The 26,547-nt window shown below is 44.4% G+C and overlaps 1 protein-coding gene and 1 non-coding gene across 2 annotated transcripts in view; one reads left to right on the top strand and one right to left on the bottom strand.

Annotated features, from left to right (window-relative positions):
* Nucleotides 1–15,209: 15,209 nt before the first annotated feature.
* LOC112414228 (U6 spliceosomal RNA) lies at nt 15,210–15,312 on the bottom strand. Its single transcript, XR_003006109.1, has one exon. It is a non-coding gene; the product is annotated as a U6 spliceosomal RNA (small nuclear RNA).
* Nucleotides 15,313–25,736: 10,424 nt separating this feature from the next.
* Nucleotides 25,737–26,547, top strand: part of TICRR (TOPBP1 interacting checkpoint and replication regulator) — a 46,801-nt gene continuing 45,990 nt past the window's right edge. The window contains exon 1 of the mRNA XM_024766527.1: nt 25,737–26,399. Within this exon, the coding sequence (XP_024622295.1) occupies nt 25,737–26,399 (663 nt within the window). The remainder of the gene's footprint in view (nt 26,400–26,547) is intronic.

Here is a 26,547-nt window from a genome sequence, read left to right as displayed (position 1 = left end):
ATTCTTTATTTTATTTATGAAAAATGTAATAAAATTTTACAATATATTTTTGTAGCAGGAAGAAGAGAAAGAAATGTCCCCACATCATTTCAAATGATTTTAGGGCAAGTTTATATTTAATGTGAAATGCAGAGGCATTTTAATATGCTCTACATAATGTAAGGCAGGGCTAGCAAAAGTGCAAGTCCCCAAGGCCCTACCTCTCCCAATGGTCCTCCAGGCCCCAGACCTCTTACCTGGGAATCAGGTGCTCACTGTGGACCCTGCAGAACCCAGCAGGGGTTCAGTTTCTTTATTAAGCATATATCTGTCTATGAAGTACAGATAAGTATATTTCTCCCTATGTACTAATTAGGGAGGTCAGATACATGGAGTTGTGAGAAAGCCAGAGAGTTGCAGAAAAGTAGGAATCACGTGTAGGACTGGAGGTCTGAGCAGGCCTGGTGGTCCCCCCTACAAGCAGGTCTAAAGTGGATCCATCTGTGTGTGACAAGGTGCTGGCTCAGCCAAATGGCCTGAGAGGACAGCCTCCTTCACTTCTAGGGAGAGGGAGCGTCTGCCTGACCCCTGACAATTATAGAGAGATGCTGATAGGCATGCAGGGTAAAGGGCAAACTGTGAGGCTTCAAGGTCAGGCCTTGATAGACAGGGAGTCAGAGAGGGGAGGAATGCAGAGTGGGGAAGGGACTCAGTGTTGAAAGAGGGAGAGAAGCGGGTTGTTCATTATCTGCAGTGTAAGCTGGACTCCACAGAGGGTCACCAGGCCCCACCTGGAACCCCACTTGTTGGAGCTCCCAGGAAAAGGAAAAGATCTTAAATAAGAATCTGGGAAAGATGCCAACTGTTCTCTGGGTCATTCCTCTGGGATGGATTTGATTTGGGGCCTTGTTTGCCTTGAGATTAGGAGCCAGGGTCCAAGGAAGAGGTTAGCCAGCACCTGATCCCCTTTGGTTATCCTGGATGTGAAAAAGCAAGGTACATTGGTCTCTGTCAGTTCCAGCTCCTGACACAGGGCAACCTGAGTGTAAAACAAACAAACAAACAAAAAACACCCTTGTAAAAAAATGATAAGAGCATTAGAGGCATCTTTTGTTCTAATATTTGGTCTTTGACCTGGTCCCTGACACAGGGCTCCTAAATCCCTTGGAATTTTCTAGGTGATAGGAGTGTCTTTTGTTCTAGTGAGGTGACTCTGGGTGGGCTCTTAATGGGAGCTGGTCGCCAGAGAGATCAAGCCATGATTAGAAGCTTGGAATTTTCAGCCATGCTCCCCATTCTCTAGAGAGGGGAAAGGGGCTGGAAAGGGAGTCAGTAATTGATCATGCCCATGTGAGGAAGCCTCCATAGAATCCCAGTAGTGTGGGGTTTAGGGAGCTTGCAGGTTGGTAAACACATCCATGTACTAGGAGGCTGACATGCTCCAGCTCCACAGGGAGGGAAAATCCTGTGCTCCAGGGAACTCTTCTTAATGCTCTGCGGTGACATAAATGGGAAGGAAATCCAAAAAAGAGTAGATATATGTATACATATAGCTGATTCACTTTGCTATACAGCAGAAATCAACACAACATTGTAAAGCAACTATACTCCAATAAAAATTAAAACAACAACACAAAAAACCCAAAGAAAATCCTGTGCTCAGGACCCTTCCAGGCCTCGCCCTGTGTATCTCTTCATCTGGCTGTTATCTGCATCCTTCATCATAGTCTTTAATAAACTGGGAAACATAAGTGTTTCCCTGAGTTCTGTGAGCTGCTCTAGCAAGTAATCAGATCCAAGGGGGAGGAGGTTGTGGGAACTTTTGATTTGTAGCCAAGTTAGACAGAAGTTGTGCATAACTTGGGGACCTACTATGTGCCATTGGCATCTGAAGCAGGGGGCCAGTCTCATGGGACTGAGCCCTTAACCTATGGGATCTGACACTCTCTCCAGGTAGATAGTGTCAGAATTGAGTTAAATTGTAGGACACCCAGCTGGTGTCACAGAGAATTGCTTGTTGGGGGAAAAAACCCACACAACTGGTGTCAGAAGTATTCTGAGTGTGGTAGTGGTGTGGGAGGAAAGGAGGAACACAGGAGGTGGACTGAGGTCTTCTCTATTTAAAAGGTTTCCCACGAAACTCTTGTAATCAACCAGCAATGGGAAAGAGGGCTAGTGGTGCAGGCTCAAGGCTGGACTCTGGTGCAGGCTGAAGGCTGGACTCCAGTGCAGCCTCAAATGGGGCAGGAAGCCCAGAGCCTTGGCTAATGACAGGCCACCAGTAAATTAAACCCTGTGGGAATTGTCCTGATTCATGGCACATACAATCCCTGTCATCAAGGGTCTAAAGGCCACTGGAGAGAGAAGGTCAGCAAATAGACAACAAAGAATGTAAATACACCGATTACCTTAATTTACTGAAAAGCTATAGGAAACATCATTCTTAGTGGGGAAAATAGGAAGCATCCTTTTTAAAATCCAGATGAGGACAAGGCCCTCTATCATCCTTTCTATTTAGCATTATTCCAGAGGTCACAGTCAGGTCATAAAACGAATGGAAGGATAAAGATTGGAGAGGAGGAAATAAAACTATCCTTGCAAATTATGCAATTGTCTGCATGGAAAGCCAAAAGATGAATCTACAAACAAGTTGTTAGAAATAATAAGAGAATTTAGCAAGATGGCTGACTACAAGATGAATAATAAATACATTGTACATTATAATAATAATGGCTAACTTTTATTGAATTAACTATTTCCGGGTGCCACATGCTTTATATTTACTCTGCGCTAAGTGCTTTCTATGGACTGGCTTGAGTCCTTAGAACAACCCTCACTTTAAGAATGAAGAAACTGAGGGTCAGAGAGGTCAAGTGAATTTATCATAGCAACACAGCTGTTGTGGGGTGGAGGCTGGACCGACTCTTGAACTCTCCCTTAACCACAACCACTATCCTACATACTCAAGTGTGCAAATCTCTGACGTCCAGGGTGGGACTCAAGATCTAGGGCCCTTCTCCCATTCTCCATACATCATGAAAGTTTTCATGTGTGAACAGAGAGAAAGAGAGAGAGGAGGAAAGCCCCAGTAAGAACTGAAATTGAATTCCCCTCCAGCCTATTGGAGTCAGACTTAAGCTGATTTAAAGAAAATAAGGAAGTGTGGTGTTTCTTGCACACCTGTGTTGTAGCTCAAAGTCTCGCATGCCATTCACCTCTTACCTCATTTAATTCTCAAAAGATCTGTGCCTCCATCTTACCAATGAGGAAAGTGAAGGTCCTAGAAATTCAGAGACTTGTTCAAATTCACAGAGCTGGGAAGTGGCACAGCCAGCATTCAATCCTGAGCATGCCCTCCTAACCTCACAACTCTCTAGACTTTTCCAAGGAACTAGAGGGAAAGGCAGGCAGGTGCACAGCATCCCTAAAGTATGTGAGACATGAGTGTGGGGAAGACAGGCTGGGAAGGGAGCAGTTAGTTAAGGAGGGGCAGAGACAGCTTCCTGGAAAAGGTGGCCTTCAAGCTGAGTTTTCAGGAAGGAGCAGGAATGAGTCAGGGAAAAATGATGGGGAAGAAAGGTACAAAGTCCCAGAGATGAGAGTAAAACGGCAGATTCTGTCAACAGCTAAGAGTTCAGATAAGAGAAGAACTGACTGAGGATGAGCCTTTTATAGTCACCAGTAACCACTGACACAACCGACCAGTAAGACCCCTTGGAGGGACTTCCCTGGTGGTCTAGTGGTTAAGACTCCATGCTCCCAATGCTGGGGGCATGGGTTCGATCCCTGGGCAGCAAGATCCTGCATGCTGCATGGCGAGGCCAAAAAAAAAGACCCCTTGGAGAGCAGCAGCACAGTGCGGACCTTGCCCGGTGTTGCCCCTCTAGGCAGTGCAAGTGGATGGCGGGAGCTTGGCCTGGTGTCAGCTCTCAGCAGTCCCAATTCTTCAGGTTCCCCTCCCTTCCCTTCAATTCTCAGGGCTGCCTGGCCCTGGCTCTCTCCTGAAAAGAAAAAGTTTGCTAACCCCTGATTTAAACCATTTACTGTTGAAAAAATTTGTTTTGAATTATGGAAAATTTCAAACATTAAATATAAAGGAAAGAATTGTATAATAACCACCTATATTCTTGTGACCTAAATTCAATCATTTTAACATCTTGTCATACTTGTTTCATTTATATGTGTTTGTTGAACTATCTTAATTAAAATAAATAACAGACATCAAGATACTTCAATATTAAATACTTCAGCATGTATCTCTTTTTTTAAAAAGCATTCTCCTAAATAACTCAATATCATTATCACACCCACGAAAAATAACAATAATCCCTTAATCCTGGCTAATACCGAGTGTATTAAAATTTCTCCAATTGACTCTAAAATACTTTTTTTTTTTTTTTTTTTTGCGGTACGCGGGCCTCTCACTGCTGTGGCCTCTCCCGTTGCGGAGCACAGGCTCCGGACGCGCAGGCTCAGCAGCCACGGCTCACGGACCCAGCCGCTCTGCGGCATGTGGGATCCTCCTGGACCGGGGCACGAACCCATGTCCCCTGCATCAGCAGGCGGACTCCCAAGCACTGCGCCACCAGGGAAGCCCTAAAATATTTTTTATAGCTACATTTTCAAACCAGGATTCAGTCAAGGGATACACAATACATTTGGTTATTTTATCTCTTATCTTTAATCTAGGACTGTTCCTCCTCTCCCTCACCTCACTTTTTTTTTTTTACATTGATTTTTGATGAAACCAAAGAATGATCTTGTAGTATGTTCCACATTCTGGATTTGTCTATTTCTTCATGGTCATCCACAGAATATTTTATTTCAATTATTATACATTGATTTGGTTCTTTTTCAAATCTGCTTCATCAGTCTTTATAGTGGTCTCTACGGTGGTGGAAATCCTATATAATAGTACTGTGATGTTCAGAGCTGTCACACTGGTAGCTTGAAATCAGCCATGGTGGGAGTATTTACACCTGAAAATAAGCAAATGCTACAAATGAAGGCTTGGTTTAATGTTTTATTGTCTAGCCTTAAGAAACTGATGGAAAATGTTAATAATTTAAACTTAAAAGTGTGTTGTGTCTGTAGCCATTACATTGAGAATAGCACAGAAAAACTGAGGAAATATTCTTCCACTATTCAAAATTATTATCTGATTTAGCAAAGAAGTAGCTTACATTACTGACTAACAAAGGAAGTGCCAATGTATGTCTTTGTTTCATTTTATCTTCCTCCTTAACATAAATAAAAGTGTTAGCCAACATTCACTTTAGAATTGCAGTGAATTGCAACCATAGGTTGGCTATCGATACAAGAGTTTGGCAAAAATCATTAAGTGTTTTGTGTGAATCAGTTTTCTATATAGAATTTACAATAAGGAGTATTGTATATTTTATTATTATTTGTAAATTGGTGCCATACATCCCTTATGTCAGTAAAATTTATGTAGATATATCTGCATGCATTTTTCCCATATCACTGGATGGAACCTAAGATTTGTCTTTGATCTCTCACCTGGGGCAGCCATCAAAGTACAAGCTCACAGTATCCAGTGTCCAGCAGAAAGCCTCAGAGTACCAGCTGGCCTTGGGGCTCCTTTACCCCCAGTTTTGAGATCTGTGCATTACTCATTTTTGTATCAGTTCAGTGATACATTTTAAAAGATATTTTGGGGACTTCCCTGGCGGTCCAATGGTTAAGATTCCACACTTCCACTGCAGGGGGCATGGGTTTGATCCCTGGTTGGGGAACTAAGATCCTGCATGCTGCATGGCACAGCCAAAAAATTAAAAAATAATAAATAAAAGATATTTTGTTTAATATTTTATTCAGTATTCAGTTTTTTCCTTTTCTCATTGGGAGAATCATTCAGGTATCTAACCTACCACACTCATGGTTTCCAATGACTTGCAGGCACAGGGGGCTTGGCTAAACTGTAAGAGCCAGGGCTTTGTTTATTCATTTCACCTGTCCACTCTACAAGGCTGCAGACTCAGCCATCTCAGTATGTGCAGCAAATTAGTGGGTAATACCTGATTGCTGTGCCATTTTCTGTCTTCTCAAGGAAAATGTTTGGATTTAGGTTGTGATGTTCGGGGTGGTTCTATTGTTCTGAGCTTGTTTTTATGTGTTTTCATTTGTGAATGTTACAGGTGGCTTTGGCTTGGGTGTGAATTATCATCATCGTCACTATCGTCATCATTTTGATTCTACCCCAGTCCTGCTCTTTTTGGGCAGAGCAACATTCCATAGAAGGGGAGCTGTTCATTTTAATTGGCATCCTTGGCTGATCTGCAGCAGCTGGGCCCCTGTCCTAGTCTGCTTGGGCCATAACAAAATACCACAGACTGGGTGGCTTAAACAACAGAAATTTATTTCTCACAGTTCTGGAGCCTGGGAAGACCAAGATCAAGGTGCCAGCCAATTCAGTTCCTGGTGCAGGCTCTTTTCCTGATTTGCAGAGGCCACCTTCTCACTGTGCCCTCACATGGCAGAGAAAGAGAACAAGCTCTCTGATGTTTCCTCTTATGAGGACACTAATCCTATTGGATCAGGGTACCACCCTTACGACCTCATTTAACCTTAATTACTTCCTTACTCTAAATATAGCCACCTGGGAGTTAGGGCTTCAACATATGAATTTGGAGGGGGTACACAGTTCAGTCCATAGCAGTCTTGCTGACCAGGAGGCCCAGGATGAGCTATAAAGTCATACAGACTCAAGTTCAGGGCCCAGTTCTGCTACTTACTAACTTTGTAAAATATTTCATCTTTCTGGGAATTCACTGGTGGTCCAGTGGTTAAGACTCAGCACTCTCACTGCTGTGGCCTGGGTTCAGTCCCTGGTCAGGGAATTAAAGATCCTGCAAGCGAGGTGGTGGGGCCAAAAAAAAAAAATCATTTTCTGACCCTCAGTTCGCTATTCTGGAAAGTAAAAACAGTAAGTTTCATTTCAGAGGAGTAAGTTCCAATTCCAATGTTGTAATTATTACATTAGAAAATGTATAGAAAGTAGCTAGCACAGTGGTGCCTGACATGGGGCTCAATGTGAAGTTTCCTAGATGATGCCACTCAGAGTGTGGTCCTTGGACCAGCAGCACCTGAGATCATGACAGACATGCAGAATGTCAGGCCCCATCCCAGACCTGCCAGATCAGGGTCTGCACCTTAACACCATCCCCAGTGATTTGAATCCACATTGAAGTATGAGAAGTACTGAAGTAAATGGTATGACTTGGCCCAGCTTGGCCATGAAGCATATTGGGAATGCGGTGTCATAATTCAGTGTGCACGCACACACACACACAGAGCGAAAGTGAGAGCAAGAGAGTCTAAAAAGCAGCTGGAGAGAAAGCACAGATCACCCACAAAGAAATAGCAGTTAGACTATGGCCAATTTCTCGATGGCAACAAAGGGAACCAAAAGCAGGTGGAATAATAGCTTTAATTTGCTAACAGAAAATAACTGTTGACCTACAATAATTCTACACCTAGTGAAAGGCTCTTTCAAGAAGAAAGGTGAGGGCTTCCCTGGTGGCGCAGTGGTTGAGCATCTGTCTGCCAATGCAGGGGACACGGGTTCGAGCCCTGGTCTGGGAAGATCCCACATGCCGCGGAGCAACTAGGCCCACGAGCCACAACTACTGAGCCTGCGCATCTGGAGCTTGTGCTCTGCAACAAGAGAGGCCGCGACAGTAAGAGGCCCGCGCACCGCAATGAAGAGTGGCCCCTGCTCGCCACAACTAGAGAAAGCCCTCGCACAGAAACGAAGACCCAACACAGCCAAAAATAAATAAATAAATAAATAAATATTTTTTAAAAGGCAGATGCTTGCTTTAAAAATAAATAAATAAATGACCAAAGAGAAAAAAAAATTTTTTTAAAAAGAAGGTGAAATAAAACCATTTCAAACAAATAAAAACAGAGTGTGCTGACAAAAAAAATTCACTGAAGAAAACTTAAAGATTGTAGTTCAGATATCCTGGATAGAAGAACTGAAATAAAATTTAAAAAAGGAATGGTGAGCAAAGACGTTAACAAATATGTGTATAAAAATATTACTACTGTGAGATTTGTGTGTGTGTGACAAGGGAAACAGGCTACAGTGCTGGATGAGAATACCAAATAAATTAAGAGAGTGTGATTGGAATGAAAGAATTCTAAGATCCTTATGTATTTGGAAAGAATGCACAGATACTGATTGAACTTTAGACTTCACTATGTTAGGTATGCATGTTAAAGAAAACGCCACAGGGACTTCCCTGGTGGCGCAGTGGATAAGACTCTGTGCTCCTAATGCGGAGGGCCTGGATGCAATCCCTGGTCAGGGAACTACATCCCACATGCATGCCGCAACTAAGAGTTTGCATGCCACAACTAAGGAGCCTGTGTGCTGCAACTAAGTAGCCAGCAAGCCGCAACTAAGGAGTCCTGGAGCCACAACAAAGGAGACTACCTGCTGCAACTAAGACATGGTGCAACAAAATAAATAAATATTAAAAAAAGAAAAGAAAATGCTACAAGTAGAAAATAGAATAGTGGTTTCCAGGGGCTGGGAGAGAGGAAAATGGAGATAATAATGTATCCATTATTATTTAATGGGTACAGAGTTTCACTTTGGGAAGATGAAGTTCTGAAGATAGATGGTGGTAATGGTTGCACAGCAGCTTGAGTGCACTTAACACCACTGAATTGTACACTTAAAAGTGGTTAAAATGTTAAATGTAAATTTAACGTTATGTATATTTCACCACAGTGAAAAGAAGAAAGAAGAAGCTAGGGTAATCACCAAAAGAACAGACATAAAGCACGTAAGTTGCAAACAAGTAGGAGGGTGGGAACAATGGAATGAAAAAATCTTTAAAAATCAGAAGAAAACAAAGAAAGGAGGTAAAGCTCAGAGGCAGGCACAACTCAATACTGTATTGTTTAAGAAGCATGTATAAGTGGTTCAAATATACAGAACATCAGGGGAATGGATAAACCAGAATCAGGATAATGAGGAGGAGGAGGTGTGGTATCAAGGCGGGACACACAGTGGCTTCTAAGGCATTGGTCATATGTTATTTTTTAGCTGGGTGATGAGTATATAGATATTCATTCTATTATTTTTCTTTAAAATAGTTCAATTTTAATAATATTTTGTATGTATAAAATATTTTATCATTATAATTACAATCATAACTTTTTTCAAGAAAGAAGGAAAAGGTAGTTGTAAAGGCAGATTAAAAATGGGACTCTGCAAAGGACTGGGGGTGAGCCATGCTGGGCGCCCTGCTTCAGCATCAAGTTCTGCAACTGGAGGACAATTTAAATGCAGCCTAGTTTGCTGTCCTGTCCCCTTTGGTTCTCCATAGATGGGGACAGTGTCTTCTCTACTCTCTGACCCTACAGTTCCTTCCCTGTAGTTTAGGTGGGGCCATTGCACACCCCCCTCACTAGTTTGTTTTTTCTCCCGCTCCCATTTTTCATTAGTCTTTTATGATTCCCAACAGCAGGCCAACATCCTGCAAGCGTTTGTTCCAGGTCAGTTCTGTCTGGTGACCTCTGCCTTCCCTTGGTCTTTAGTGGTTTCCCAGTCTCTTGTGGGATTAGGAAAGAGTTAGGCAGCTCAGACGCTCTCCATCTGTCCTGTATTCTTTGCGTGCAATGTAACTCTGGTGTGTGGATATGGACAATAGGGAAGAAAATATACCTAATAATTACCATGAACATTCATTTAATCTGTATAAGTGCTCTGCATGCATTATCTCATTTAACCCTCATAGCAACTCCATGAGCTGAGTAGTAGTATTATTCCTAATTTACAGATAAGGACACTAAGACTCAAAGAGGTTAAGTGAGGCTGCACATGTGGTCAGAGGAGAGCTAAGCAGTCTTACCAATACGTCAGGCTCCTCTGGCTCCTCATGTGTGCTTGTCCAGGGAACTGAACACACAGAGAGCCACTGAAAACCCTTGAGGATCATAAGAAGAGACCCCTAATGTTCACAGAAAGCCTAGAGAAATGGCCTCATCCTCCAGACATTCTCAGAGTAAAAAGCCCTCCCAGAAATTAGGGTACAATTCTACAAATGCAATTCCCACTCTGCTTCTTACCCTTATGAGTAAATAGTAGAGAGTATGTGAAGGAGATGATATGACTTTTGGGCAAGTCACTTAACCTCTCTGTGCCTCATTTATTTATTTTAATATTTTAAAATTTTATTTATTTATTATTATTATTATTATTTTTTTTTTGGCTGTGCTGGGTCTTCGTTGCTGCGTGTGGGCTTTCTCTAGTTGAGGTGAGCAGGGGCTACCCTTCATTGTGGTGCACAGGCTTCTCATTGCAGTGGCTTCTCTTGTTGCGGAGCACGGGCTCTAGGCATGTGGGCTTCAGTAGTTGTGGCACGCGGGCTCAGTAGTCATGGCACACGGGCTTAGTTGCTCTGCAGCATGTGGGATCTTCCCAGACCAGCGCTTGAACCCATGTCCCCTGCATTGGCAGGCGGATTCTTAACCACTGCACAACCAGGGAAGCCCCTATTTATTTCTTTTAATATTTATTTATTTATTTAGACCGTGCTGGGTCTTAGTTGCGGCACACGGAATCTTCGTTGTAGCATGCGGGATCTTTAATTGTGGCAGGCGGGATCTTTTAGTTGTGGCATACAGACTTCTTAGTTGCAGCATGTGAACTCTTAGTTGTGGCATGCATGCGGGATCTAGTTCCCTGACCAGGGAACGGACCCAGGTCGCCTGCATTGGGAGCGCAGAGTCTTACCCACTGGACCACCAGGGAAGTCCCTGTGCCTCATTTAAATGAAGATTATAATGGTGCTTACCTCACAGAGTTATGAAAATGAAATGTTAATATATATGTGGTTCTTAGGACAGTGCTTGGCACAGAGTGAGCACTAACTGTTGGCTATTATTACATTATTATTATCTGCAGCCCAAGTCATCCAGTGACTCCTCCTGAGTTTCGGTATGGCTGGGTGGTAGATTGTCTCCACATGTGTCTTGGAGTTAAGTTCCCGCTTCCAGTCCCAGAGTAAGGCAGGAAGGTGGGCAGACCCAGGTGGTTACCGAAGAGGTTGGTCTGGGTGACGTCAGCAGGTGGTGAAAATCTCCCCTTTTCACTCATTGTGTGCTATGAGGGCACGCGTGGGTGGATGGCTGGGGCCCAGGATGTGTGTGGGTTTCATTCCCACAGTGGTTTCAGGAGAGTTGAGTCAGAGAGCATTTTTTAAATATGGCTGCTATAAATGATTTGACTAATTGATCTGGATAATTCTACATACTCTTTCTCAATATTCTGAATTTATGGCTGTGGTTTTCTTTTCTTTTTCTTCTCTCTCTCTTTTCCCCCATATCCACTGAACTTGGCCTCTGGGGATTATGGGGATCGCAGGATCATAGTGTGATCAAGGGATCAAGGTGATACTAACCATTGAGCTCTGGGATCATCCGAAAGAAGTATTCATCCTAGGAGATCCTTAAATGTCAAACTGGCCCAAGGGAAAATCTGCTAGGCTGGCTTGACAAGTTTAGCTCTCACTTCTCTGATCTGATTAGTGAGACTAACTCTTTCAAGGCAAGAAACATGGAGTTAATTGCCAAGGTAGACAGGACAATGCTCTTTTTGGAGACTTCAACAACACACAGTGACTCCCTCACTCAGCACCTCTCTTGCTGATGCCTCCCCAGCACCCTGGGGCTTCACATCTCATTGCGGGGATGACTCCCAAAATGACCCAGGGTTTGGGGAAGTGGAGGGCTTGGGTGAAAAGGGCTCTGACTTCATCCCAGGCAACGTTATCTCTTTCCGTCTTCAGTCACAGGCCTGAAAGAGAGAAAGTGGCAAATCACTCTGGATTCTTGGTTGCAAACGATTGAACCCAATCTGGCGAGCTTAAGCAGAAAAGGCTTAAGCTACTTCTAAGAGTCTCTATAAGGGCATGAAGCCAGGCTTGGCAGCTGTGACAAGGCAGAGCTGCTGTAAAGAGACACCACTGCTGCCCTGACTGAGTGTGGACCAGGTGCGACCCCTGGGCTCACACTCCGCTACTGCTACCTCTGGCAGCTGGGCATTTCCGCCCACCTCCACCCTCGCCAAACTGGGTGGGGCTCAATTCCCAAATCCAGGCTCTGAGGTTGCATCTGATTGGTGGACATCAGGTCACATGTCTGGGCCCTAACTGCAAAGGAAGCTGGGAAAGTGCATTTCGGGTTTCTGCTTTACCAGAGGCGCAGAGTAAAACGGTTGAGGACATCCTAAAGAAGATAGGTTGGGGGCGCCAAGAGGAATGACCGATGTTAACATATAATCAACAACTTAAAAATCACATGACTAAGACCCCCTTAGAACCAACCATACTACCTTGACAGAGACCTTTGGGCCGTGACCTGCTGCGTGGGTGTAAACCCACCCTACACGCCCTCAAGTTCTTACTTTGCCCCTGGGAGTCTACAGCATAAGGGTGGACCCTCCTCCTCATCACGGGCCTTCATTCCCTATGTATCCCGGAAGCATTGGTTTAATTGTTGCTTTTGTTTGGGGCTTTTTAGGCAAACTCAAATGACTTCAAGTGCCAGGCAGGTAAATAAGTGGGTGAAGTGAGCAGAGGGGAGGGCATACTTGGGACAGGAGAGGAACCTAAAGAACAGCCACTGCTCAGGGCCAGATGTTTCCATTTGGAAATATGGACCCTGTGGCCCAGATACTGTGAAGTTTCCAGAGAAGCCAGAAATTTGGATTTCTTTACATGAAATCTCCAGATTTTTTTAATGTTTGATTAAATACTCTTGATTATTAAAATTTTTTTATTGTGAAAAACTTCAAATATACAGAAAGAGTGATGGTATAATAATCATCCACATCCAAATTCACTCATCACTCAGATTTAATGCTTTTGACGTTTTGTCATATTTGTTTCATCTATTTTTTTTTCTGCTTAAGTATTTTAAAGTAACAAAATCAAAAAAGCTAATAAAATATTTTCATCCTTAAATACTTCAATAGGTTTCTGTTTAAAACATATTTTCCTGAATAGCTGCAAGAATACATAAGAAAATGAACAAATACCTTGTCTTTACTCAAATTTCTTTTACTCCCCCAAAATGACTTCTTTAGATGGGTTGTTCAAACCAGAATCCAATAGAGGACCAAGAATTGGATTTGGTTGTTACATGTCTTAAGTATCTTTAATCTAGAAGAAACACTGGTCTGTTCTGTTATTTTTGTGTGTTTCTACTGACAGTGATTTGAAGAAGCCACACCAGCGTCTTGTTGACTGTCCTGTCTAGATATGTGTTGTTTCCTTGTGATGTCACTTCAATTGTTCCTTTATTCCCTGCATTTTCTGAAAACTGGAAGTTAAAGGCTTGATTACATTTGGCAAGAATATATCCAGGTGTTGCTGACTCTGCCTAATTCATCACCCCAGAAAGCACGGGATGATGTCCTACTAGTGGTGATGCTAGATGAAGAACTAGGTTAAGATGATCCCTCCCATTGTAACTTTATATTTTCTTCTTTAGACCGATCATTTCCCCCAAGAAAGCGTTTACCTAATGATTTTAGCATCCATTGACGTTCCTTGCCTGAATCAATTGTTTCATTAGGGATTGCAAAAGAGTGTTTTTCTGATGCTATAATTTCTTTGACATTTATTAGCTGGCATTCTTCTGTAAATAAAAACTTTTGTAATCAGCTGGGACTATTCGCTTATCCTGAAATGGGAACTATTGGTTCCTACCGGAAGGCATTGTCAGGAACCACATCACAGGCTTCCAAGAGGTTATCTCTGGGTGATTATTTCAGTTTATTCAATTTGTTTATCTAAATTTTCTATGATAAGTGAGTATCACTTTTTTTTAAGTTTAATTTTTTAAATTAATTAATTTATTTATTTTGGGCTACATTGGGTCTTCGTTGCTGCGTGTGGGCTTTCTCTAGTTGCGGCGAGTGGGGGCTACTCTTCGTTGTGGTGCTCAGACTTCTCATTGAGGTAGCTTCTCTTGTTGCAGAGCACGGGCTCTAGGCGCACGCACTTCAGTAGTTGTGACATGCTGGCTCAGTAGTTGTGCCTTGCAGGCTCTAGAGCACATGGCCTTAGTTGCTCCGAGGCATGTGGGATCTTCCCTGACCAGAGCTTGAACCTATGTGCTCTGCATTGGCAGGCAGATTCTTAACCACTGTTCCACCAGGGAAGTCCCGAGCATCACATTGTTTTTAAATTAATTAATTAATTATATTTATGTATTTATTTTTGTCTGCGTTGGGTCTTCGTTGCTGCGTGCAGGCTTTCTCTAGCTGTGGTGAGCAGGGGCTACTCTTCGTTGTGGTGCGCGGGCTTCTCATTGTGGTGGCTTCTCTTGTTGCGGAGCATGGGCTCTTGGTGCGTGGGCTTCAGTAGTTGTGGCACACGGGCTCAGTAGTTGTGGCTCATGGGCTCTAGGGCGGAGGCTCAGTAATTGTGGCACACGGGCTTAGTTGCTCCACGGCACGTGCGATCTTCCCAGACCAGGGCTTGAACCCGCGTCCCCTGCATTGGCAGGCAGATTGTTAACCACTGCGCCACCAGGGAAGTCCCTCAGTATCACTTTTTAATAAGAAATAATACTTAAGAAATGAAATCAGGATAAACACACAAGCATACTCAAAGAGTAGCCATACTAGGTAAGCAAACAAGAACCGGGCTGACCCAGGACCATGCCTTTAAGGTCAGAGATGCTTAGACAAGAGAACACCAGCCTTGTAGGTACCTGCAGGGATGTTACACATCTACTCATCAACTCTGACTCTCACAGTATTCACTGTCATCCTCACCACTCACAGTTACCACACTAATCACAGGGTGGGGAGGGGCAGGATGGGGTGACCAGGGCAGGATGCCACAGGCCCTTAGCTGAAAGAGTCAAGTCATCTTTGTCTTTGAGAGCGTTTTGATTGTCTGGCCCTTCCCAGCCAGCCGTATCCCACTCCATCCCTGCCAGTTCTGGCAAAAACAACACAGGCTGGTGCCCTTGCTGTCAGGTCAACTGAGCAGTCACCCAACCTAGTAGTCAAAGCCAGCAGGCCACGGGGCAGGATGGTGCCCCAGTGACCTGTGGTTTTCAGCATGTAAGTCTTGCACATCTTTTGTTAGATTTATCCTTAAGTATTCTCTGTTTTTGCTGTTGTTTTGCTGTAAATTGGTTTGCTTTTCCAATTTCACTTTTCAGTTATCAACTGCTAAAAAAATATGAAATGCTTCACAAATTTGCATGTCATCCTTTTACAAGGACCAGGTTAATCTTTTGTGTCATTCCAGTGATGTTATATGTGTTTTAAGTAAAAACGTAATAAGATCCACTCTTGTGAATTTTTAAGTAAAAATACACTCCAGGCAGGTAAATCCCTTCTCTCCCGAGGCCTCCTGTGCTCCTAGACACTGCCACAGACCCCTACCGGGGGCGTATGGGACCTCTGCCCGGAGAGTATACCTTCTGCTGCATCGTTAGCGGGCTCTTTCAGCCTGGATGCAGTCTGCATTGTCCACTGCAAACTTCACACACTCATAACAGCTAAGATTCTGTAAAATGGTTCAGCAGTCCTAAAGCAGGGTGCAAAAATGCCAGGGGCTGGCTTACTGGCTCGGTCCTCACATGCACCCCCAAGTTTTACTGGAGAGGAGAGAGATAATCCCATCTCATGGACCTAAGGACAGCCAGAAAGGGTGAGAAGGGAGGCACATCTGACAGGCTTTTAAGAACTCATTTCTAACCCCCTCGGTGGATCATTTTGAGCCTTAAGGGGAAGACTATGCCTTCCCCAGAAGCCTGCAGGTGCTTCTGGAAGCCTCTTTTCAGCCTCAGATGAGACTGTCTGATGATGCGCTTTCTGGTCTGGTGTGCTTTCTAAGCTAACCACCGTTAAATATCCTTTCTTCTTTTTTTAAACTGTAGTAAGATACACATAACATAAAATTTACCATTTTAGGACTTCCCTGGTGGTCCAGTGGTTAAGAATCTGCCTGCCAGAGCAAGGGACACAGGTTCAATCCCTGGTCCGGGAAGATCCCACATGCCGCGAAGCAACTAAGCCCATGTACCACAACTACTGAGCCTGCACTCTAGAGCACTCGTGCCACAACTACTGAAGCCCGCATGCCTAGAGCCCGTGCTCCGCAACAAGAGAAGCCACCGCAGTGAGAAACCTCTGCACTGCAACGAAGAGTAGCCCCCGCTCACTGCAACTAGAGAAAGCCCGCAAGCAGCAACAAAGACCCAAAGCAGCCAAAAATAAATAAGTAAATAAATATATTTGTTAAAAAAAAAAAAAAAAAAGAATGAATTAGGGAATTCCCTGGTGGTCTAGTGGTTAAGACTTTGTGCTTCCAATGCAGGGGGCATGGGTTCCATCCCTGGTCAGGGAAGTAAGATCCCACATGCCGTGTGGGCAAAAAAAAAAAAAAAGAAAAGAAAAAGAATGAATTAAAAGCAGGTTCCCCAGTCCTCCACACCCAAACCACTTGGCAGCCCCAAGATGAATGATGTGATAGAAATCTTTCTTTCTTTGTGGCTTCTATTAGCTGGTCCAGGCCTCACTGGCTTAGCCCAGCTTGGGGCTGTGAAACTGCAGGTCTACTCGCCTAAGTGGAAGTGTGGGTAGATTCCTATGGGGAGGGGCCCTCCAGATCAGCTCCAGCCCTCCCCTCTGCTCTGGCCATGGCTCTATTAGAGAGGCTGCAGTCCTGCCCACCCCCTAAATTGTCTGGGGTCTGCATTACTTCCCAACATTCCACCCCAGACCCCATGGCTTCCCTGAGCCAGGGAAGGATGGGCAGGATGCCATCCAAGGCCCTCCAAGAGTAGGGAGGGGAATTATGAGCTCCTTCCTCAAAAGTGAAACTATCCCGCCTTGGGCAGAGCCTGAGGCTGACGGTCGGTCATCAGGGTGAGAATTGCCCCAGTCCGTGTGCAGACTCAGGATCTTTGCAGCGTAACTGGCTTCAAAGAAGGAGTTTAGTCTTAGAAGGAGTTTCAGCCTTGCTCAGTGGCTCCAGAGCCCCCCATCTGCTTTAGTCCCATCTCTTGACAGGCTTCCGTGAGGAGCCTGGGCTGCCTCCCCAGGGGACCTTCCTTTTGTCCTTGGGTTCTCACAAAAGTGAATGGACCCAGTGTTCCAGACCATTTCCATAGGACCCAAGGTGAGCTGTTCTGGGCTCTGTGCGGTCCTGATAAGGCAGGCCTGGGACATGCCTCATTGGCTTCATCCACGGCTTGGCTCTCTTTGCCAGAAAAGGGAGGGCCAGTCCCACAGGGCTCTGAGATTGTACTGGCGCTCAGTCACGGTTTGCCCAGGGACTACTGCTGGGTGGGAGTGGAGGTGGGGCTGGAGCAAGACGGTAGGGGTCCCAGGCCTCAGGCTAGCAGGGGTCAAGAGAGATGATGGGGCAGAGGTGAGGCAAGCACCACCCAGCCTTATACCTACACTTCTGCACCCCACTCCACCCTCCACCATGCTGAACCACAACACTGCCCCTACAGTAAGTACAGGGACCACTCAATCAGCTGTGTGATGTCCAGCAACGTCCTTAAGCTTTCTGAGCTGTAAAAATGGGGATTCTAGAAACTACCCAGAAGGGTTTTTGGAAGGTTAAATATGAATGTTCCTTGTGTAATGCCAGACACTCAGAAAGTGTGCAATACACATCATTTTCCTCTCTTCTTTCTTCTCTATAACAGTTTTATGCACATTGCTTTGGTTCTATCAGGGAAGCTAGGCAAGCTGGCAGTTCCCAGAAGAGGTGGGGAAGCCACCGTCTTCTCTTTGTACCCAGAAATACTGCCACCAATGGATGGCTTCCTCCAGAGGCCACCAGCTAACACTGGAGTACTGACACCCTGGGCGGAACCGACGGCTGGGTAAATGGCTGCTGCGGAGGAGAAACAATGTCCTCAAAGACCCACCCTTTACCCAGACCCACCAAGGACACCTATTCTTCATGTCACTGCCAGTAAAAATTCCCATCTTGAGACTCAATCCAGTTCAGTTAGAATCTGTGGAGGCGGGACCAGCTTTGGGTATTGTTTAAGAGTCCCCAGGTGCTTCTAATGTGTAACCAGGGTTAAGAACTACTGGTCTAGTCCAACCTCCCCATTGTAGAGATAAAAACACACAGGGGGAAATAAAAACAATCTCAGAAAGGTTAAGAGAAATAAATATTTAAAGTGACAGGGAGAATTTAGTGCAAAATAGGTGCCCCAAAGAGGGAAGCTATTATTATTTCATTATTTCTATTATTGCTCTAGACAGGGCTGGCTTCAGGGACAGGCGACTTGCACAGTCACACAGGCCCTCAGGCTTGGTTTAATGCTCTGCTGTTGCTGTTTTGAAATTTTTAATTTTTTTTAACAAGGGGGTCCCACATTTTTCACTTTGCACTGGCCCTGGCCCAATATCATACAGCTCTTGAAAGCAGAATGGATTATCACCCCTCTAAAGAAAGATGAGGAACACACTCAGAGCTCAGAGGCTTGCTGGGTGTGGGATTGACCTGGGTTCATTGCCCAAGGAGGTTCCTTCTCCTGTTCATTCCATCACAGGGAGAAGGCTGCTCTTGTATCTCTTGGAGGAAGCAGTGTAAGAGCTTCAGAGCTCCCTCTTACTATCTGTGAGAGGCCCTCTGAGCCTCAGTTTCTTCATCTGTAAAATGGAGGAAATAATGCCTGTGAATTATTGAGGAGTGTCCAGAAGCACGACTGTCCCTCTAGATGCTGGAAATATGTGACTTCCCATCCCTTTATTGGGAAGAGGGGGACCCATGTGCTCCCAGTACAGCCTTGTCAAGTCCTTTTTTTCCTCCCTGGGAGGCCCATCATTAAGTTCCCAGACTTCAGCTTTTCTCATACAAACTAAGAGGAAGTAGTTCTGGGGAAAGGTTTCATTCTGGAGCAGGGTGTGTATGCTTCAGAGCCCTTAGTGAAGTGTTGCTGCTACTGCCCTCTGGTGGTAATATATCTGTATTTGCCCAAATTCCTAACATCCTTCCGGGAAATATAAAAATGCTTGATAACACACTACAATTCAATTAAAAAAATAATTTATTGCTACTCTGCTAGACACTAGGGATGCAAAGATGAATAAAACACAGTTCTTGCCCTCATAGTTTAGAATGTGAAACAAACTCCTAAAGAGATAGCTTGAATTATAGTGCCGTGTGATTTTTTAATAAAAACAATGACTCCCGACTTCTGGTTCCAAACAAAATGGAGCAGACATATTTATTCCTAGCCTTCCCACTAGTAAAAGCTAAATATCCCCTGGACATTCCACATAAACAAACATAAGAAGACTCTGAGAGGTTGAGAGAAGAGGCAGACTGGCTAGGGCTCTCTTGAGACCCAAGAAATGATATGGCAGTGAGTACCCTGGGTTTCCTTTTTGCCTTTTATATCTAACTGGATACTGGAGAAGCTGGCAACCTAATACGTCAATGGAGGCAGGCAAAAAACAACAAAACAACAACAAAGCCTGCTCTCTCTAGTCAAAAGACGAGGAAAGAGGGCTTCCCTGGTGGCGCAGTGGTTGAGAGTCCGCCTGCCGATGCAGGGGACACGGGTTCGTGCCGCGGTCCGGAAAGATCCCACATGCCGCGGAGCGGTTAGGCCTGTGAGCCATGGCCGCTGAGACTGCGCTTCCGGAGCCTGTGCTCCGCAAAGGGAGAGGCCACAGCAGTGAGAGGCCCGTGTACCGAAAAAGAAAGCCAGTATGTCTGCTTTCATCACTTTTACTAAGCCAGCTCAGTTAGGCTAGAAAAGGAAATAAAAGGCATATAGCTTGGAAAGGAAGTTGTAAAACTGCCCCTATTTGCAGATGGCTTTATGGGTTACCTAGAAAATCCCAAGGAATCTACAAGAGAAACAAAAAAACCCCAAAACTCTCATAGAACTAACACATGAATTTAGTGAGGTTGCAGGATACAAGATCAACATGAAAAAATGGATTGTTTTTCTATATGCTAGCAATGAATACTTGGAAACTGAAGTTAAAAATACAATACCATGTGCAATTGCTCAAAAAAAAAAAAGACTTTAGGTATAAACCTAGCAAAACACGTATAGGACTTGTATGTTGAAAACTACAAAACAAGTTTTCTTTTTAACCAAAAAAATCAAAGATCTAAATAAATGAAGAGACATTACCATGTTCACATATGTATTGGAAGACTCATAGTAAAGATGTCAATTTTCCCCAAATTGATCTATAAGTTTAAAGCAATTCCCGCAAGATTATTTCTAGATATAGGTAGGCTTTTTCTAAAATTTATATGGAAAGGCAAAAGGAACTAGGAGAGCTAAAACACTAGGAGAGCTGCCACATTATCTTACTATAGACAGAGGTTGTCTCCTCCCACTTTAGGCCGATACTCAATGCCTGCATTAAATTCTTCATGCTTTAGGGACTTCCCTGGTGGTCCAGTAGTTAAGAATCCACCTTCCAATGTAGGGGACGCGGTTCGATCCCTGGTCGGGAAACTAATATCCCCCATGCCGAGAGGCAACTACGCCTGTGCCCTGCAACTACTGAGCCCACATGCTCTAGAGCCCGTGCGCCATAGCTAGAGAGAAGCACGAGTGCTGCAACGGAAGATTCCCACTTGCCGCAACTAAGACGCGATGCAGCCAAAAATAAATAAATAAATAAATGTTTAAAAAATAAAATAAATTCTTCCTGCTTTAAACACCTAGAATGGTTTCTGAGTCCTGCACTGAACCCTCAGCCCTTTTTTTCCAGGCAATTCTCATTTTAACCACTTACAGCTCTGTATATCCCCTAAGCTGACCCCATCTCCCACCCTTCCTTGATCTCCCTACAGTGTCTTCTGGAATGGTAGTGTACCAGGAACAAACTCCCCTACATCCTCAGCCCTTCACCTTCCTGCTCTACTGGAAACCTGGCTAATGCCTGCGAATATTACTTCCAGTGTAGTTTCCCCAAGTAAGGGCTGTTTTCCCTTTCACACCCCTTATTCCACCTGGCCTGCAGTAGCTGCAGGTGGCAGTAGCTGTCTTCCTTTCCCCTTCTCCATAAAACCCCAGCCTCTTTGACATTAGACTATACCCTGCCTCCTTGTCACAGTCATCTGTAGATCTCTTCCTCTTCACTGAACATTTTGGCCACTGGCTCACTGTCTCTCTCCACCACTGCTCCTGTCATCATTCTTGGTAACTTCAGCATCTGTGAAAATGATCCATCCAAAACTAGACCTCTCGGTCAATCATAACAATCTCCCCGAATTCCCCAGCCTCCCTTGCAGCTAGAGGTAGTGCTATGTGACCCATTGAGACTTAAGTCTAAATCTGACGGTGGGGTGGTTTCTGTGAAAGCTTTGCTTTGCTGCTGTGGGATCTGCTCTTTTCTTCCTAACTTGAATATGAATGGGGTGTACGCAGCCTTCTTGTGATTATGAGCATGTGGAAAAGGCAGGAGGATGGCACACTTGTTGGTCCTGACACCATTCAACCAAGGAACTCACACCAGAAGCCACTTATCTCCAATCTTCTTGTTATGTAAAGGGAAAAAAAGCTGTTTTTTAAGCCATTGTGGTCAAATTTTCTGCCCTTGCAGTTGAAATAATTTATAATCAGTAAACATCTCCCTGGCGCACATCCTCAAATCCCTCACCTTCCTCTTTCATCTATTGTTCTTGTCCAGCATCACCAAATCCTGGGGTGTCTAAGGCGGCAAGTCATTCCCCAATATCCATTCTCCCCTTTTCCCTTTAGTAATAGAACCGCAAAGTTGTCACAGAGCCCATGGTCACCCAGAAATAGGGAGAAGCCCATCCTTCTCACCCACCCAGACATCAGGCTACTGCACTACTGCAATCCTCTCCCTCTCCAACCCTTTTCTGTATCGTCAGATTTTCAGTCCTTTTTTTTTTGGCCATGCTGCGCTGCTTGCAGAATGTTCCCTGACCAGGGATTGAACCCACGCCCTCAGCAGTGAAAGTGCCAAGTCCTAGCCACTGGACCACCAGGGAATTCCTTCACTCACTTTTTTTTTTTTTTTTTTGCGGTACGCGGGCCTCTCACCGTTGTGGCCTCTCCCATTGCGGAGCACAGGCTCCGGACACGCAGGCTCAGCAGCCATGGCTCACGGGCCCAGCCGCTCCGCGGCATGTGGGATCCTCCCGGACCCGGGCACGAACCCGCCTCCCCTGCATCGGCAGGCGGACTCTCAACCACTGCGCCACCAGGGAAGGGGAGCCCCCACTCACTTCCTGATCATTCCCAACCACATACATTGTAATGTCTCCTACCTTAAAAATACACACACACACACACACACACACACACACACACAAAACCTTTCCCTGGCTACCACCTCATTTCTCTGCTCTCCTTTATGAAAAATCTGTTGGCCGGTGAGAGCAGTGAGGGAGGTGTCACGGTCAGTGGGTGTGTGACAGAACTTGCAGAATGGGAGAGAATGGTTTGAAAGTAACTACCAGAGGCAGTAGTGGAGCATTCTTTTGAGAAATACTGCATTGCCAACACTCCTGATGGCAGACAGGATGGATGATAGTTTATGAAAATAGATGGACCCTGGAGAATGAATTGAAAAGTGATTGACTGGGATTCTGAAGAAGTTTTAGGAATACTTTAACCAATTAATTTTGCTTATATTCTTGTTTTCTTTCTTTCATATGTACAAGAGTGATAAATGATTTTTTAAAAATTATGTCTACATAAATCTAAAGGAGTTCTTTCATATATAAACCCCCCAAATTTGAAGTGATTAGGAAACATTGGGTTATTATAATTGGCTGAATTTTTCTTTTAGTGTGACATAAAATAATAAAATCTCACTACCTATATTATCCTACAGTTGATAAACAATAAAAACTCAGATAAATGTTTACCTGCTCTATGAAACCTCTGCAAAATACTGTCTAGTACACAGTGAACACTCAATAAACTAGCTCTCACTATGACGATATCTTCCAGTGGGGGTGGGAGCGTAGTTTTCTAGTATCTAACTGGACAGACCAGTGCCTTAACCTTTTCTCTGGTAAGATTTAAAAAAAATTAAGGACATGTATATCTCTATTTTTCATCATGATTTTGCATTTGGCTCCAATTCTGGAGCACTTTAGTCCAAATATTCCACCACTGTCCACAGTGATGTGGAACATTTCCTCTGCTGTTTATTTCACAGTATAGAAATAAGCATTTAGCAAGTTGCTGTTTTGATTGATATGTGACCTCTTTAAAATAGGAATCATTTTACTTTTGTCACTACAAGAAAGATGCTCAGTTGCTGAGTTTTCACTTAAATTAGTTAAGCAGTATGGCAAGGATGTTTTTTACTTTTATTTTAAATAAAATGTCTTTTATTTTAAATAAAGAGACTTTGAATGTGTTTGGGCCACAAGCTTACCCCCCTCTATTTCCCATTTATCACTAATGCCCACCATGTCTCATTTCCTTTACCTGTCTGGTGCCTAAAGGCATCCAAATTTTCCAGCAATGATAAAATGCTTCTCTCACACTCTCATCCTTCCCAGCCTGGTGTGAGGGTGGCATATCTGGAAACCCCAGCTCACTGTGATGGTTTCTTTTTGGATGGTTTCTTCTTTTGGAAATACTAAACATTCAGTTTAGCGTTGAACTGTCTCTTAAGCATTCTATGTATTTTTGTTTTTAATTCCTCCTAGGGAAAAATATTATTCTTCCTTTACATCCATCCCTCACTTCCACTAACAGTAGACAGATAGGCAATAACTTTTCGTTAACTAAATAAAAGGGTAGAAGACAGGGAGAGAAAGAAAAACAAATATTAAATAAACAAACAATCTTTAAGGGAGATTGTTGAATGGAGAGGGAAGAAGAAATGTGGATTAAATAGCCAGATCCTGTCACTGTTTTCAGTGAAGACCTAACCAATCAACTTTACTCTTAAAAGTATTCTAAGTCCCTCCTTATGAAGCTGGTTTTTCAGTCTAGGTTGCAAGCATTGCACCCCGGGAACCTGCTTTTGGGAATCTGAATTTGATTCCATTTGTGGTTCTGCTGTGTATAAAATCATGGCAGAGATTCTTCAATTGCTCTGAGGTTCAGTTTCCTCCATTTATAAAAGCATGAGTTTAATAACTCTTTAGAAGTTTACTTTGGCAAATAGGGAGCAAAATCCTGTCCCAGGGCCTTTGCATTTGCTGTTCCCTCTTCCTGAAACCCTCTTCTCCCAGATGTCCACGGTGCCTCTCTCCCTATCCTGCATACTCCTACCTACTTCATATTCTTTTTTCCACTTAATTCTTCTCCAAAGATTTTATCACCACCTAACATATTATATCTTTTACTTATTTGTTTGGCTCCCCATATTGGAATGTAAGCTTCCCAGGGGAAGTATAGTTAGCTCTTTTGTTCCCTGTAATGACTATTTGTTGAATGATGAACAACACGACGGGTGTGTACAGTTTTAGTAAGCACCTGACACATTAAGACTAAAAAATGTTTGTGACTCTAAAATGACAGTCGGTGGATCAGGAGAAGTCCATGAATAAAATAAACTGACAATCTACAAAGTATCATTGGTGGTCTTTCTTGAAACAACTGGTTCAGAGAATCTCAGGATTGGAAGGATATTTAAAGGTAGGCCAGTCCTAGCTAGAGAGAGTTTAAATTCTCCTCTGCTGTTAGAACCAATAATAGGGATTTCTCCCATCTAGAGTCACAACCTTCTCTACAATTGAGGATTCTTCTATTTGCAACAAAAAGATCCTTTTCATTAAGAATATTCCCCCCCTCCTCGAATGTAAAAGTAAAATAAAAATATAGAACTTTAGAAAATTAAAAGAAAAAAAAACTTAAAAAAATCACCATCTCGTTACCCAGATACAATTTAAAAACTTTCAGTACACAGTATTATCTTAACAGTTTAAAAATATACACATAGGCAGATAGAAAATTTGGGGATCTCATTGCATGTGCGGTTTTGCAGTTTTTTCCATCTAACATTACATATAAAAACATTACTTTAAAAAGCTGCACGATGTTCCCCTTGGGGGTGCACCATACCTTATTTAATCATTCCCAAGCTGTTTCCCTTTTTTCTCAAATTAAACTTTTATCCTGATCTTCGATTACCTTCTTCAAGAGAAATGCTTAGAAATTACTAGGGCAAAGGAAGTGAACTTTTAATTTTTAATATTTTTTTCTTAAATTACAGAAAAGTTGTCTTCCCCATCAGATCTCGCTCCATAGAAAGTCTAGGGTGGCTTTAAACCAGTTCGATTCAAACCATCCCAAATTCTGTTCCCCTACTATTTTCAGATCTTAGTAAACCTCTCCCCGTACCATCGCACGGCCTCAGTCCTCCTTCGTAAAAGAGAAACTTAAAGCCACAGGTCCCCAGCACCGCCTCTTTAAATTTTAAAACGAAGGCCCAGGCCAATGAACGTTAAGTTTCTCTCGGAACACAGCGTCCCGCCCGCCGTCCCTCAGTCCACCAATCAAGCAGGGCTCTTCTCCATCACTCTTCCAGTCAGAGCCAAGGATGAAAGTTGCTCACGTAACTTACGTAAGGCAAGCGACCAATGGGAGCTGACCTTGGGGGTTAGCTCCGCCAATGCCAGCAGCCCTTGGAGAGCGCGGGAGGCTTTCGACCAGGGTCCCTGAGAGAAGCAGAGAATGGCGCTGGTTCTTTGAAGCGAGGGTCTAGGAGAGAGCGGCGCCGGCCCCGGCTCTAACCCTGAGGCGGCTGCGCGGCCGACATGGCCTGCTGTCACAACGTAATGCTGCTGCTGGACACCGCGGGAGGCGCCGCTGGTGAGAGCCCAGTCCGACGGGTCGCCCTGCGCCTCCTCACCTACCTAAGTTGCAGGTTCGGCCTGGCCAGGGTCCGCTGGGCCTTCAGGTTCTTTGACTCTCAGGGTGCGCGGAGCCGGCCTTCCCGCGTGTCTGACTTCCGCGAGCTGGGGGTCCGCTCCTGGGAGGACTTTGAGGAGGAGCTGGAGGCCAGGCTCGGGGATGGCGCCCACGGCGCCCACCTGCCGGGCCCGGCGCCCAGGGCCACCCACACGCACAGTGCCCTTATGGAGACGCTGCTAGACTATCAGTGGGACCGGCCCGAGATCACATCGCCCACGAAGCCGATTCTGCGTAGCAGCGGGAGGAGACTGCTGGACGTGGAGGGCGAGGCCAAGGAGGCCCAGTCTGCGCTCGGCGGCTTTGTGAACGCCGTCTTCCTCCTAGCCCCCTGTCCGCATTCGCAGAGGGAGCTGCTGCAGTTCGTGTCCGGGTGCGAGGCCCAGGCCCAGCGCCTGCCGCCTACTCCTAAGCAGTTGATGGACAAGTTGCTGCCCAAGAGAGTCCAGGAAGTCATGAAAACCCGAAAAATCACCTTGTACTGGGTGGATACCACCGAGTGGCCTAAGGTAAGATTACACAGCGAACTCAGATTTTAGTACGTGGTGCTGGTGCTGATGAACCAGAACTTGACAGCATCTGCAGAGCAGCCCGTGGACCCAGAATGAGACTAACATGACCAACAGGTGTCCCTTCAGAAGGAAAGTTCTGGGGTCA

The sequence above is a fragment of the Neophocaena asiaeorientalis genome, unplaced genomic scaffold (genome assembly GCF_003031525.2).
Source record: "Neophocaena asiaeorientalis asiaeorientalis breed wild unplaced genomic scaffold, Neophocaena_asiaeorientalis_V1.1 scaffold346, whole genome shotgun sequence".
Lineage (NCBI taxonomy): Eukaryota > Metazoa > Chordata > Mammalia > Artiodactyla > Phocoenidae > Neophocaena > Neophocaena asiaeorientalis.
This window is presented reverse-complemented; position numbering and strand designations above follow the sequence as displayed.